This window comes from Lutjanus erythropterus, chromosome 10, assembly GCF_056507025.1.
Source record: "Lutjanus erythropterus isolate fLutEry1 chromosome 10, fLutEry1.hap2, whole genome shotgun sequence".
NCBI classification, from domain to species: Eukaryota; Metazoa; Chordata; class Actinopteri; order Lutjaniformes; family Lutjanidae; genus Lutjanus; species Lutjanus erythropterus.
In genome coordinates, this window is record NC_139326.1 from 35,802,277 (window position 1) to 35,817,702 (window position 15,426).

The following is a 15,426-nucleotide window of genomic DNA, read 5'->3' on the forward strand; positions in this document are numbered from 1 at the left end:
TTCAAAATATGTACTTCTCAGTCTTTTTTTTTTTACTTTATAAAACTTTTTATGCAAAAAATAAAATTCAGCAGCCAATTACCTGTTTATAAAACGTTAAACAGAAGTTTTTGCACATCTTTTAAAACGGGAAAGTGTTTGAAAAAAGAAGTTAATTTTCACATCATTCACAGACCACCAGTGTTTGTGGACTATTTTTTTTTTTTGGGGGGGGGGGGGGGGCGTTGTTTACCGTGAGACAGCTGTTTACCAAATCCCCCTCAGAGAGATGGAGAGATATTTTACACAGTAGTTTCATCACTCACACTGCCTCTCACACTGTCTGACAGAGGCGGGGCCTGTGTGTGTGTGTGTGTGTGTGTGTGTGTGTGTGTGTGTGCTTCACGACAGCTGATGTCAGAGCTGGCAGCTCAGCTCTATAAATACTGTGATCCTCGTCTGTGAGCTCCAGACTCACTCAGTCGCTGAAGCCCGGAGCCGCTCCTCTGAAACGGTGCGCACCTTAACAACTCATCCTCAGCGAGTTGGAGGGCCACTCTCGGAGCAGAAACACAAAAGACATCCAGCGAGAGAAACGAAGACGCAAAGATGTCCAGCTACGTGTCCTCCGAGTGCCGCCGGGTCAGCCCCTCTGTCCACGGCAACAAGTTTGACACGGCGCACCGAAAGAAAGCCGTGGCCAACATCTTCGAGAACGTCAACCAGGACGCGCTGATGAGGCTCTTCCAGAAGACGGGCGACATGAAGGCGGAGGAGAGGGTGAGGAGCATCTTCTCCTACACCCAGGACCCGGAGGAGACGGCCCGGGCCCTGATGGCTCTGAAGCAGAGGAAGAAGGACAAATTCCTGCAGATCGCGGGGATGGTCCGCCAGCTGCTCAAGATGCGCTGACTGTTTCGCCAGTCTGTAACTGCCTGTATGTCTCTGTCGGCTCCTGTGTGAGCTGAATGTGAAAACACTCCCGATATGACTGGGTTACCGCCGCGCCTGCGGCTCACCTGTCGCCCGGAGAGGAGGATGTGCAGCCGAATGCCTGGAGAGCAGCACGCCGCAGCTTGTCGCCTCACGGACGGAGGCGACAGCAGAGTCCTGCCCGGAGTGATGGAGCGAAGATGAACTGTGGGAATAACGAAGGGCAAACGCGTCTTCCCTGAGACTTGAATTGATGAATGCGTTCCTGTGGATGCCTAACTGACTGTGAAGCAGCACCTTGTACAGGTGGAGCCTCCATCACTGTGCTGCTGCTGATGGTGGTGGAGGTGCACAGCTGCAACATGAGACTCTATAGTGCCGAAGAACCTGCCTGAATGCCTGTCCTGAACACATGCCTTGTCATTATTATATGAACACTGTCATTAGTGGCCACTAATGTGTTATTATTAATATTATTATTGTTGTCACAAAATGTTCCAGCACAATGATTTGCATTTCTGATATGATCCTTTGTCATTTTTTAATAAATTATTACATTGTATACAAAAATTGAACTCTTGTTTGTCCTTATTACAGAAGTCATTTACATGATGTTGATTTGTTTGGTCATCAAATCAGGTCATATGAGGTTAATATCTTACTCTTTAGATCTGGCAGAGTAATTTATATCAGCTGAGAATAGTTGATTCTATAATGCTGCATCAAAACAAATGGGGTAATTTAAAATACACTCTGAGCAGCAATGCAGTGTTGACCTTTATCGCTTCAGGATCACTGAGGAGTCAAACCATGAGGATGGAGTGCAAATAAAGACAAAGAAATTTTAAAAATAGAAACCCAAACTTAAGGCAATTTAAAGGTAGAATATGCAGGATTTGTTGGTAAACATAGCTAACAGAAAGAGTTGATCTTTTAGCCTATGGGATGTGGATATGATAGATAAATTTGTATTTTTATTATATCATGTTACATTAAGGTACATGAGTGAGGAGTCAAACCATGAGGTTGGACTACAAAAAAAGAGCAAAAATAATGCTCATCTTCAAGTATTTTAAAGGTAGAACATGCAGGATTTGTCAATTGCCATTTGTAAACACACCACAGAGATTCCTGGGACAACAAATACCAATGTTTTGGGCTGGAAAAAGCATCCCAAAAATAGAAAAAATGCTATGTAAATAACAGGAAAATAAGAAAATGGGTCACAAGTGATGGTTTAGAGCAGTGTTTATGAGTTCATACACTGTCTTTTAGGAAAATCCTGCAGAGAGTACCTTTAAAATCATCCTGACAGATATGGCGGATTAATTTAGAATTGATAAGGCTTAACGCTGATTCTGTTATGCTATATTAAGGTATGTGGGATGGAAAATTAATCACAAGGATGGACAGCAAAACACAGAGACATAAAGGGAATTTTAGGTAGGATATGCAGTTGTTGTTTGTGAATGTAACCGGAAAGATAGTTTATTGTTAAGCCTCATTTCCAGGTCTTCAAATGCCCATGTTTTGGGTTGGTAAAATGTTCAAACACAGCACAATAATGGCGAAATGAGTTTATACCTTTAATTTCATCCTGGTACATATGGCAGATTGACTTTTATTTGCTGAGGCTTTACAAAAGCTTTTAAAAACATTTGCCTTGCAGTGGTGTTGACCTTTATCACTCATGGATTAAGTGAGGAGTCAAACCATAAGGGAAAAAAAGAAAACAAAGAAAGAGGAAAAAGTAGTTCATCTTCAGGCATTTTCAGGATAGAGTTACCATACAAAAGTAAAGTAATCCTCTAATTCTGCCGCAAAATAGAACTGGCTTTCTACAAAAATGATATTCCTTGCTAACATATTTTAGCATTTTGACACAGAACCCATCTTAACCATCTGTTATCCAACAGCTGTGACCAGGGAAACCCTCAGGTTAAACAATTCAAATCAACACAGAAATAGGAAACAGCTCATATGTGTTAAGTGTTGAGTCATGTAATCTAGGATTAGGTTTATTTCACAGTTTGGGGCAAAAAAAAAGAAAAAGAAAAGGACACATGGCGAGCACATTTGCGTCTGGCCGTATTGTTCTTCATTCTGACGCAGCAGAGGGCATTTGAAGGGAGTAGAGTTACTCATGATGAGAGGATGTGGTTAACCTTTCATTGGGCTTCCCCCTCGCAGCGCTCACTGTATGCCTCAGCAGACCAGCGTGAACCAGTTTGGCTCGGTTTGGGCAGGGAGGGAGGAGGGGGGGTGGTTGGGGGTGGACGGCTTTCTCCGCGCAGCGTGTTTTGCTGGAGTCTATTTGATCATCCCTGCTCTCGAGATAAGAGCCTGTCTAAGTAGCATTACAGGGTTTAGACGGTTGGAGGCTTCGCTTCCTCACCCTCTGATTCCTCACCCTCAACAAAAGCAGAAATAAGCCCTCCATCACTGCAACCGTATACTACATTTACCTCCTGTTTCAAAAGCTCTCTCCTAGATTTTACAGTGTTTCATCAGTGGCTTGGGTGTGTACGCAGGCTTACGGCGGCAGACACACACATCACTTGAGTGGATGCCTGCTAATCTGCTTTCTGTGATAGTTCCTCTACCGGCTCAAACCAGTTCTGTGCGGGTTGTTGTGCATGACGACATCTGACGGTAGGCGCTCCTCGCATGTGCTGAGAGATATGGGAGGCTCGAGTATCAGTCACCCTTAGGAGTGGAACTCTCAGGTGCATAATCACCTGGGTTTGTGTGCTGAAGCCAGAAACAAATTAGTCCCTGCCAGACTGCCAGGCGCTCACGCTCTCATCTGATTTGAACCTTCGCAGACAATATAAAGATGAGGCGTGTGCAGAATAAATAAAATGTAAGAAAAAGGAATGACAAATGAGGTGTACTTTAAGTGTTTGACAGGTTTTATGGTGCTGAGAGAAAACACATAAAAAAGGAAGTTAGGGGGCAATAAACTTACTTTTAAAACAGCTATAATTCCTATTTTTATAATAACAATGTATCCAAGGACAATGTGACTGTGTGACAGGTGTTGCTAATATGAGCCTATAGAGAATTATCACCTGAATTAGCAGCTCCCCTGAGCTTTATGGGGCTATAGTGAGTTCCAGCTCATTGTTTAGATATCCAGCTGTGACTTTGCTGTTTTGTTTCACTTTCACAGCTCTCACAGCTCTGTTTTCACCTTCAACAGTCAGGTACTTTCATTGAAAAACCTCAAAAACCCACTGTTGCTCAGTTGTTTCACTTTCACTGCTCTCACAGCCCTGTTTTCACCTTCAACAGTTGGGTACTTTCATTAAAAAAGCTCAAAAACCCCCCACTGTTGCTGAGCACCAAACAGCAGATACAGTTAGCAACTAGCTTGTGAACATAGCAGAGAACACAGCAGCTAAAGGAACAGGTATTTCCCTCAGTAGCTGGTGGAGACCAAAAACAGAGCTAAAAAGGGATGAATATTGGACTTATATTCAGCAGGTGGCCTGAAATATGATTCTAAATGAATGACAATGACACTCTGTTACAGCTGGATGTGTAAATAAGCAAATGTTTGCTAATGAGTTCACCATATCAACGTAAAAAGGTGATTCTTTGTCAGTGTTGTGTTCACTTTTTTCTGTCATCTGACTGTTGTTGTCACCATAAAGTTGCTAGGCGCGTAACCCCCATCAATATAATTTCACCAATCTCATAGCCACTTTTGCTCAGCGCCAAACAGCAGACAGACACAATTAGCAACTGGCAAATGAACATAGCTGAGCATTAGCTGCTAAAGAGAAAGATATTTCCCTCAGGAGTTGGTGGAGACCAAAGACAGAGCCAAAATGTTGGACTTAAATTCACCCAGTGGCCAGAAACATGAAGATAAATGCTAATGGTACTGCTGAATGTATAAGTAAACAACTGTTAGTGGTAATGAATTATTGCGAGTTTAACTAATTTTACAAATGTTTGGGCTCACTCGTAATGCCATTAATACTTAAAGAAGAAGTTCGACTTGCCCACAGTTATATGAGAAGCAATGTGATAGGTGCTAAATATGAAGCTGCTAACAGCTGGTTAGCTTAGTGTTCTTGTAACTGTAAGGTTGCTGGGCACATAACCCCCATCAAATCACAACTATTGTTTTTCTCAAGGCTTAAACATCACAATTTTAACGTAACAATCAGATAGCTTTAGAGGTTCTGGCAGATGATTTTTATTACTTTTGGAAAGAGTCATGCTAGCTGTTTCCCCGTTTCCAGTCTTTATGCTAAGCTAAGCTAGCCGGCTGCTTATGGTAGCTTAATATTGAGTGCACAAACTCTTTACAGAAAGGCAAATGAAAAAATGCACCTATAAATTAATTATTTTTGAAGTTTTTTAAGGGGAAACAAGTTTAATATCAATAACGCATTCTGAGAATATGCATGGCTCTTTTCTTTAAATAGCCCAATAATCTTTAGTTGAGGTTTCAGAGGTTACAGGTCATCCACCTTTTAATTTACCCTTTTATCATACTTTGTTAATCTTGCAGTCTATTTTTTGCCCTTTTATCTCTGAGTTGTCCCCTTTGTTTGGCTCGTGTATGTCACACCAGGCAGGGTTTATTATTGGCCCCCTGTTCCCTTTTAGGGCAATCCAATTGTTCAAGAAAAAAAGCCAAATATTCAAGGCAATTGTCTTGGCCCTCTTTGCTGTGTTGGCAGCGGTGTGCAGCGTTGGACCCGAGCCTGTCCTCTCCCACCCTCTTCCTGCCTTTCATCAGCCTAGAAACGGTGAACGCTTTGATGTCAACAGACACTGTGGCAGACAACCTCCGAGCCTGGAGGACAGTAACCGCAGAGAGAGGAAGATACAGGGTGGAGGTGTGTGGAGTGGGGGCAGGGCAGGGCTGCAATACAATTACATAAATTAGAATGAAAGAAATAGTGTGTAAAACATATGCATTACTAGACACTGTGAAAAAACATGAGTAACAGAATCATAAGCATGCACAAAAACACACCAAAACAAAAAGACATAAAAATAAATTAGATTGAAAGTGGTGGAGTTGTCAGGCTGTCTGAGGGGCAGGGGCGGAAAAAAAAATAAAAAAGAACACCACCTGTACATAGTGGGGCACCAGTGCAGTGAAAATTGATATGCATTTAAGGTGAAACAATTCCAGTGCCTAGATTAGATTAAATTTGTTTTATTGTACAACAACTACTACAAGCCTGTACTAAAAACACAGGGAACTATTTAGCTAAAGGCATGACAGACAAATCATTTTTTAGTATGTAGGGCAGCTGATATGACATTGAATTGTGTTTTCTCCACTGGAACGGCAAATTCCCACATTTTGTCTACAGGAGGGTACTTCAGATGGCACGTTACCATGTTTTGTACACTAGCATGGTGTTTTACCACATTTTGTCTAATGACAGGGCACTTTAGAGGGCACTTTAACATCTTCTATCTGCCATAGGGGCACCCAACTGCTCATTCCTTTTGTCCCTTTTTGGGATATTTTTTATATCTAAAAAAGGTTAGAGGAGCAAAAATGAAGGGTGTATAAGACTAGAATATTCATAATTCAACATTTTCCTTGTGCTCTTTGTGTTCTGAGAATCATGCACAACAGTAACAGAATATGGGACCACGTGGCCACAAAAGCATCCACATCATCCTTTTGCCTGAACAAAGAGAAACGGTTACAAGATGGTTTCTCCCTGTCTCGGGCAGCCAAAGCAAGATCTGGCCTGCACCTCCTTGAAAGGTTAAACATGAATCTTTTTGTTGTCAAAAGCAGCCAGCGGGGGTTGGTAATGAGAAAGAGAAAGAAGGAGGCGACACGGAGAGGCGCTAGATTAGTGATTACAGTGCAGGGAGTGGCAGTCAACTCGATTCCAGCGCAGACCGGTTCAAACCAAGGTCTGTGATGAGGAACTAAGCATGAGCTGTACACAGGCTTAGGATTAGTCAGCACAGCGTTTGGCTGGAAGATCCTGCCATAAAATCAACAGCCATAGACATAAGTCAATGTCTCACTGAAATGCTGTGGGCTGAGACACTTGGCAGGTCTCACATTAACAAAAAGCTCCTCTTAATTCTATATTTAGCCTGTTTTATCATAAAATAAGCCAAGCTGCTGGATCTTTTCTGAGAACAGCTTCCAAAATTGGAGAGCCAGTGACTGAAATGATTATATTCACATTAATCAGACATTGCAAAAAAGACTTTTGCCCACGCTGCTTATTTTAAGAAATATGGGGTCGATTACTAGCAGCCATCCACAACTAGCTCCTCAAATTTCTGCACTGAGAGGAATTGTAGTTTAAGTTATAGATCCAAGTTGACAGGCCTCCAGTATCAATGCCAAAATTGCTTTACAAGATTATGGGAAAAGATTTTAATGATTGTGATCATAGAATTTATATTTCTGGCAATGATGAGGAGGTAAACAGTAGAAATGAGGTGTTCATTAGTGACCAGTGAGGCGCCTGGACCAATGACGCAGTATTGTGTTCCAGCAAAAGTTGAATCACACCGCTTGCGTGGCTAAGGCCCCTTTTCACAGATGACTCTGCAGCAGACGTGGGTATTTATTGTCTCCAGCTCTGATTGGCAGTGATGTAAACACAACCCCCGGGTTAACACGCTATTTTCGCCCCTTTTTGGCAGACGCCACCTGTTTTGTTCTTTTTCCATCCACATGTGCTGCTTGGGTTCACACAGGGTGCTAGAAGTGCTTGAATTTTGAGGAGGAAAATTCGCCTTGAAAATTGAAACTTTTTAAAAAAGTCCTGAAAAAGTTGTAATAATTAATTTGCTTAGAAACAGACATTGCTCAGCTTTTCTTGTTATCAATGGGTGAACAATGCTGGTGTGAAGGATTTATTTAATGTTGTCTGTCTATGAACTTCATCATTGTGCGTCCTCTGAATGTTGTAGTACTTCCTCCTTTGTTAAATACCACTAATTGCATTTTACAAGCACTTATTCTTAGGGCTATTTTGTCTTAACAGAGTAAAGCAGCGTTGACACTACAGCTAATAATCACTGTACAGTGACGGTGTGACTGTGAGGGAAACTGCCCTGCTGTATGTGGCCCAATACAGCTTGACAATAAGGATACACTGGAATCAGAATATCAAGACTTCACATGTAATGCAACTGAAACTAATATTTTTTTCTACACAAAGTTGCTTGTTAAAAATAATTTCCATTTTTTTCAGCTTCTAATTGCTCAGTGAAAGATTTTAAATTTTATAATTAATTGTATGTCAATATTAAATCATGTCGATGCTTTGAAGGCACAACCATTGAATTGCCAATGAATATTAGAAAATGCAACACTTGCCCAATTTAACATGGCGCACGTCCCAAATGATCACACCCACTTCCGATCATCTATCTGAATACAGATACAGAGACAGATAATGACAAGTCTTTGCACCTCGACCTAGAAGGCGCTCATTGTGGCGCTTTGAGCCCTCAGCGTTGTCTGTCAGATGATATTTATCTCAGCCAGGTGTAAGCCTGAAGGGGATTGTGAGTTAGGTTGTGTGTGTGTGTGTGTTTGTCCATGTGAGCATGTGTGTATCTGTCGACATCTAATGTCACATACTACAATTTATATTAGAAAATTAATCATTTACTTTAGTGAAGTACTTGGAAAATGAAAAAAGTTCTTGAAAAAGTACTTGACTTCATTTTGTACTGCCAGTGAAGGTCTCAGGTGAATTTTCTGAGTATATTAGAGCCACACTGGGGCCTGATGAATCCCCCTGTGGAAACACCATAATGAAATAGTAACAGTCATTAAGCTTAGAACCCAGTGAACTTCATATTTGCTGAGCAACGCTTGTCTCATCAAGGTAATTCTGCTTAATCATCAAACCCCTGCAGCTTGATCCTGTCATTACAGTGAAGTGAAAACAGAGCCTGCTGTGAATGACTGTTTAGTGTGTCAAATTCAGATCCTTTGTAATCCTCAAGCACCTTCCCCTTAACTCTGATTGACAAAGTTGCCTCCTTTAACGTAGAGTGTGTTTGATGGTTCAGTCACTGCCCTGTTTTCTCCACCACCATGTGTCAGAGGCAGCTGGTTGACTGGCCCATCAGGACAGAGCAAAGGTCAAGGGTTTATGGTGATGTAAGACCCTTACAGGAAGAGGGTCAAATGTGCCAGAGGAAGAGGAATGCAGGAAAATAATGGGCACAGAGTGTCAGAGAGTTTTCCTTGAAGCGCCGGCATGTCTGACTCACAGCTTTTCCCACAGGGGCCCCATGCGTGTAGTGGCATCATCCGGATTAGCTCATGATGGGAACACAAAAGAGACAGACTGAAAATGAAACACATTCCTCGGCGTCAAGAAGGATTTCTGGAATTTGGCACATTTGCAGTGATGATTGTCTTTGTGCAGTTGTCGTTCGCTCAGCAGCAGAGCTGCACAGTCTGAAGGCCCTCTTTGTTGTTTTTAGATGAGTCAGTATATTGTGCGCACTTGCAGTCCCTCTGGTACGCAGTCTGCTCAGGCCTCATGCTTGTTTTTTTAAATAAAGTTTTTGCATGCATTGTATTACAGATGCAGGTGAAGTCGTTACTCCCACCCTGCCCCTCCCCGTTTTCCCTGGCCACGACACATCAACACGTGTTGCGTCAATTGTGTGCGTCTGAGGTGACCCTTACACCCACAGTGGGACCATGCGGACGCCATGACGCTTCATTCACATCCCAATCAAAACATTTGAAACATCATGGCAGTTCAGGATCACATTGCGGTTTGCGACAACAACACTTCCTGTTGCTGCAGCTGCATTCTCAATGTGACAAACAAGGGATGGATGCCGATGGCGAAAATATGTGACCATGTATGGTGGATGAAGCGCTGTACTTCTGAGGAAATGGAAGAGTTTCCATGTGGTGTGTTTGCAAGATTAAATTCTTTCCCCTGAAAACTGGTTACAATCTCCCAGTCTTTAATTATACTTCATGTTGTTGAGGTTAAACCAACTTTAAAGCTACATTTAACAGAGAAGATGGAGAGATGAAACAAAGCTTGTGTCTGGCAGCATACATGCACTTCAACTGAACTGCGTCTGGTATATTCCTCAAAGTGCTGTCAGACACTCTGCAGAGAATCTGCTTGTTCTGTGGCTAAATGGAGCTTGGGAGTAGAGGTGGGAGCAACAACTCAACACAAGAGGTAAACATGCTAAAACAGGATGGAAGTAAACCAAAAATATAAAGGTCAAAGGATCTGAAAGCAAACAAGTCTTCTACCTCTTCTACAGTCATATTAGCAGCTCTGTGAGGTGGCTTTCCGACCTAAATTCTACTGTTAATCCGCCGGCATTCAGAGTAACGAAATTACCAAAGTTACAGTTCAACCCGAGGACATTGATGTTTGTTCAAAATTTCAAGGCAATCCATTCAATAGTTGTTGAGACATTTGAGAAACAAAAGTAAACCTGCTGATGGTGCAAGAGGAAGAGTCAGGGGATCACAAAGGTCATTCAGATTCATCCTCTGGGGAGCATGAATGTCCGTGAGAAATTTGTTGTTGTTGAGATATTTTTTGTCTGGGTCAAAGTAGTGGACCTGGTGGTACTCCATCCATCCATCCATCCAGCTTATCTGGGGTCATGACTAAGCAGTTATTCTAGATGTCCCTCTCGCTTTCCAGCTCCTCCTGAGGTTCCAGAGTTGTTCCCAGGCCAGATGGAACATGTAATCCCTCCAGCAAGGTCTGGGTCTACCTTGGGGTCTCCTCTCTGTTGGATGTGCCGAGAAAAACTGCAAAGGCATCCTAATCAGCTGCTCCAACCACCTCAGCTGGCTTCTGTCGATGTTGAGCCATGTTTCAGTCCTCTCCTATATAGTCATGAGCTTTGGGTTGCAACTAAAAAAAAATGATGTTGCAAGCTCCCTCCAGATGTCTGAGCTCCTCAACCTATCTCTAAGGCTAAGCCCAGCCACCCTACAGAGGAAGTTCATTTTGGATGCTTGTATCTGCTTGTGTCTCATTCTTTCGGTCACTACCCAAAGCTCATGACCATAGGTGAGGATTTGAATGTAGATCGACTGATAAATCAAAAGCCTTGGCTTCCAGTCCAACTCCCTCTTCACCCCAAACAGTCTGGTACATTACTGCTGATGTCACACTAGTCAACCTGTTGATCTCAAACTCCTTCGCTTGGAACTCACTCCAAACCCGAAGAGAGCAATCCACCATTTTTCAGCAGAGAACCATGGCCTCAGACTCGTAAATGCTGAGGTAGTAAAACAAGTTGACACGGGTGATCATGCCAGTCTGCACAACCTACAGCAAACTATACCCCTTTTTGTTTGCAAACCATGACATTTTGCCTATGCAAATACCTCAAATGCAGTTTTGTTCTGTGTATACTTTCCAGTTTCCAGTGAAAACCATGAATGCCTTGTACATAGAGTATCCCATCAGAGAACACTTGCTTGCTTCCCTCAAATCTTGTTCTTCTGTTGTCCATTTGATATGATATAAAGCATCAAGTGTAGCATGATTTATAACAAAACAGGTGATAGCTGATAGTGATGCCTTGATCAGCAGATTGAGGTCATACTGGCTGTGCAGCTTCATATTTCAAATGTTCTAGTCGAATTTGAGATAAATGACAGAAACCGGCCTCGTCTGGTGTTAATCTTGACTACCTTGGAGAGTTAGTGCTGTGTAAGCAGACAGCGAGTAAGCCCCAGGGCTGAATCTTCTATGAAATGTTCTGACCTTTAGTAACCTCTGCCTCTGAAACCCAGTCTTTCTGTCAGGACGGTCTGTTCTTTGAGTTTGTGTGAGATGAGTCCCTGGAGTTACAGCAGAGTCATGTCCAGGGCTTGGTCAGGATGGGGGCCTCTATTGTTCACATTTGTCTGTATCAGTGTGTGTTTGTATGTTCTGGAAGTGTGTGTGTGTGTGTGTTTTAGGCAGCTCTGGAGAAAGCCCTTTCCTGTGTGGCGCTGGAGGTTCCTTCTGGGGCTGGGCGGCCGACGGCCCCGCAGACATGCTGTCTCGCTCCAGTTCCACCACAAGGCCTTACCATTGTTCTGCCCTTCACTCCCTTTGTCCTGTCCAGTCTGCCAACCCACCAACCCCCACACCTCCACCCTCTCCTCCTGTCTCTTGCCCTGCAGGTGCAGCTGATCCATGGCCCAAAGAAGGAGGAAGTGCAGGCCTAGAAACAATAGCAGACCTCAACTCCTATTTATATATCAATTCTTTGTTTTATCTCTGCTTCACTGCTTATTTATGGTGTTTGACATCAGGTTTTTTGCAATTGTGTAATGCCTATGGATTGTAAAGCCCCTGTATCAGCATACAAACATGTTTAGCCTGTTTATGGCCAACTAGGTAACGGGATTCCCCTTTGAAGCTGAACGTAAAGATACTTGTATTGACTGATTTTTTTAATGTACCGTGGAAAACACCCATATCTCCCACAGAGATTAGCTTTTATTTCAGTTTTTAATGATTAAACTAATAGCTGCTGCCTGTCACATCAACAAGGCTGCCAGTTGAACACAGGAAGTGCAGTAAATGTATGACGTACCAAATGATGCCGGTGCAAAGGGCCGACGCTATCTCTTCTGGTCAAGTGCAACATGTCGACGATAACATCCTTAACAGTGTGCCAAGAGTACTGTTAGAGATATTGCAGGTGAACACCGTTATAATACAGGTCAAAGTGCTTGGCTGGTAAAATGTGGCAGACAGATAATAAGTAACAGGGCAACGAGTGCAGAACAGTCATGTTACATTTTGAAGGGTCTCGCAGACTGAGTGGACTCTGGACTGTATATTGCTCATAGCAGAAAGTGAGATTATTGCTGTGCATTCACACCTCAGCTAATGACAGTGCAATCAGCAGCCGGTCAGTGACAACAGTCTCCTAGTATAAAATGACGAAGGCCTTTTGTTGACTTTCGTTTAGAATATTAGTCATTTTTGTCTCTCAAATTAGTTCAGCGGTCAGGAGATCTCGATACAAAGCAATTTGCATCAAGCAAAACTATGAATTTGTGTATCCTTTGTGCAGACATTTGCAGTATTTTCAGAAAGGAAGGCCTGTGTTGACTATAAGGGGGTATGATGTGGCAGAGATAGAGACTGAACATGTCTCTCAAGGAAAATTAAGTGAAATGTATCTGAATGAAATGTCAGCCTGTCAAAACTTTGCAGCGAAGGAAGAAAACAACATGATAACTATTGAGGAAAGAGGCGCTGTGGACACCACTACCCTGTCTTATGACACTTAAGCACACAACAGTGTACCGCAGTGCAAACATGTCCTTGTGATTGTAGGCGTCTGCTCTGATGACTGACACTCCGGGTGTGCCACACAATGTTGTTAGGAGTGTGCACTTAAACACAGGGAATGTTCAACAAGTACACATCCTACTATCAGGAGGCTAAAGGGTTCATTATGCTCTGAAAAGGTCTAACAGCAGAACTTTATAGCTGTTCACAACAGTCTCATTGAAAGGCCAGATAAAAAGCCTGCTGTCACAAGAGGCGTGACACACAGTGAATAGTACAAATGGGGACAGCTGCACACACTTTTGGACAGTCTCTCCGAAGGTGTGTGAAAAATGAAAAGCTGGAAGGTGAGCATGCTTGATGGATTGCCACTTTCAGAAAGTTACAGAAATGTTTGCAAAGATGGAAAGCTGTGAGTTAGGGGATTTCAGAAACAGTCTGATGATCTGACAAGCACTGATTTTCAAGCACATCGGCACCTTATGCAGCAATCTGTTGCTCTCAGAATTCATAAAAAATTCAAGTCAGATTTCCAAATTTGACATTTTAGCTCAGCAAACTATGTTGTATATATATGCACTTTTTCCATTAGACCTGGGTGTAAATGCTGGGTAACATCACCTTTGAGTAGATGCGACTAAGAATGATGAAAAATGGGTGCAACCTCTGAAAGACTGCAGGACGTCTTTGGTTAATTTTGTTTTACAGTTGTTAAGGTATCCAGGATGTAATTTATTAGGAATTAAGAGGAGAAATTTATAAAGGAAAAATACTGAACACACTTAGTTTAAAAACATTAGAATGGAAAAAATATACAGAATTTGAAGGAAGCTCTTGTCAAATTTTTATGCCATTCCAAAAAGGGAAAATATAGTTGGAAATGAGATACAGAATATGATTGCATTAGCTGCAGTTGGGATCATGTGAACCAACACTGCAGTATAGACTGACCAATAACATTGTTTACATCCTTGGCCTCTCTGCAAATCGCTCTGAGACAAACGTAAATTTTCACAGTTCCAAAGCAATGTGAAATGTGTCGAACAATAGCTGCTTCCATGCACACAGACCTGCCTAACATCCATCAGCTGAGGCAGGAACTTGATGAAGAAAAAGGAAACTGATAAGGCTCAATTGCTCTGTCGCTGATCCATATCTGAGACGGCAAACGTCAGGCATTACGCCAATGGGAGGGCGGATATGTAGTCCGTCTGCACCAGTCACGCTTTGGTCCGGGCTGCGTTTACGTCTAAGCTCCATATTAGTGCAAACGTCTATAACAGCTGCTGGGGTCACTTCATTAGTTCAAGCAACATAATAGACCTGACAATGATTTTCAAAGGGACAATACACTTTGTTCACTTGTAATATGTCGTGCATCATTTACCGCCGCCAGTGATTTTGCAGTGATGTCAGGTCGTATCTGCTCTGCAATCTGACACTTTATAACACACATGATTCACTTTTACAGAAACAATGGCTCTTAGTGGCCAGAGCCTGAACCCTTTGAGTTTGAGAAATGACATCTGTCCAGATGTTACGCACATTGAAATTGTCAAAGCTTGAGTCTTAACTTCTGGTTAATTATGTAAAGAGAGACGAGGATTTTACCAGAAATATCTTTATGCCCCTGTGCCGGCGACTGCCATGTTTTAGGGTGGTCCGTCTGTTTGTCCCTTTTCTCGTCAAAGCTAGTTTTTCAAGAACGCCTTGAGGGAATTTCTTCATACTTGGTACAAATGTCCACTTAGACTTAAGGGTGAACTGACAAGAATTTGGTAGTCAAAGGTCAAAGATCACAGTGACAGTGGCCAGAACTCGTATCATATATCTAACAGGATGTAGTGGTGGCATTTTGTATCCAAAAGGTCAAAGGTCACTATGACATTGTAATATTCTGCAAAAACACTTGAAAACATACCTGTAAAAAGTAAAAATCTCTCAGTGAAGGCAGCATTTTTCTCACTGGGAATTATTCACTACAATCATACAGGAACAACTTACATTTAGAATAAAAGTTTCAAAGTTTTCATTACATATATTATATGAGGCTGGACAGACATAGAAGTAAACTGCAACTTGAGTGGTTAAGTTAAGCCACTTTGATTTATATAGAGCTAAATCAAACTAGAAGTTAACTCATGGCATTTTTCATATAGAGCAGATCTAGACGGTACTCTATATAGTATTGTTTACAGAGACCCAACAATTCCCACAACGATCAAGCACTACCTTTGTACTGTAAGTA

At 42.3% G+C, this 15,426-nt stretch overlaps 1 protein-coding gene across 1 annotated transcript; it reads left to right on the plus strand.

Moving 5' to 3' along the window:
- The first annotated feature begins 438 nt into the window (after window positions 1-438).
- Window positions 439-1,487, plus strand: tcima (transcriptional and immune response regulator a). Its single transcript, XM_084729629.1, has one exon. It carries the CDS (start codon window positions 589-591, stop codon window positions 889-891), a length of 303 nt encoding a protein of 100 aa, XP_084585755.1. The 5' UTR covers window positions 439-588; the 3' UTR covers window positions 892-1,487.
- Window positions 1,488-15,426: the final 13,939 nt, after the last annotated feature.

Coding starts and splice junctions, on each gene's coding strand:
- tcima (XM_084729629.1), top strand. CDS start 589: ATGTCCAGCTACGTGTCCTCCGAGTGCCGCCGGGTCAGCCCCTCTGTC.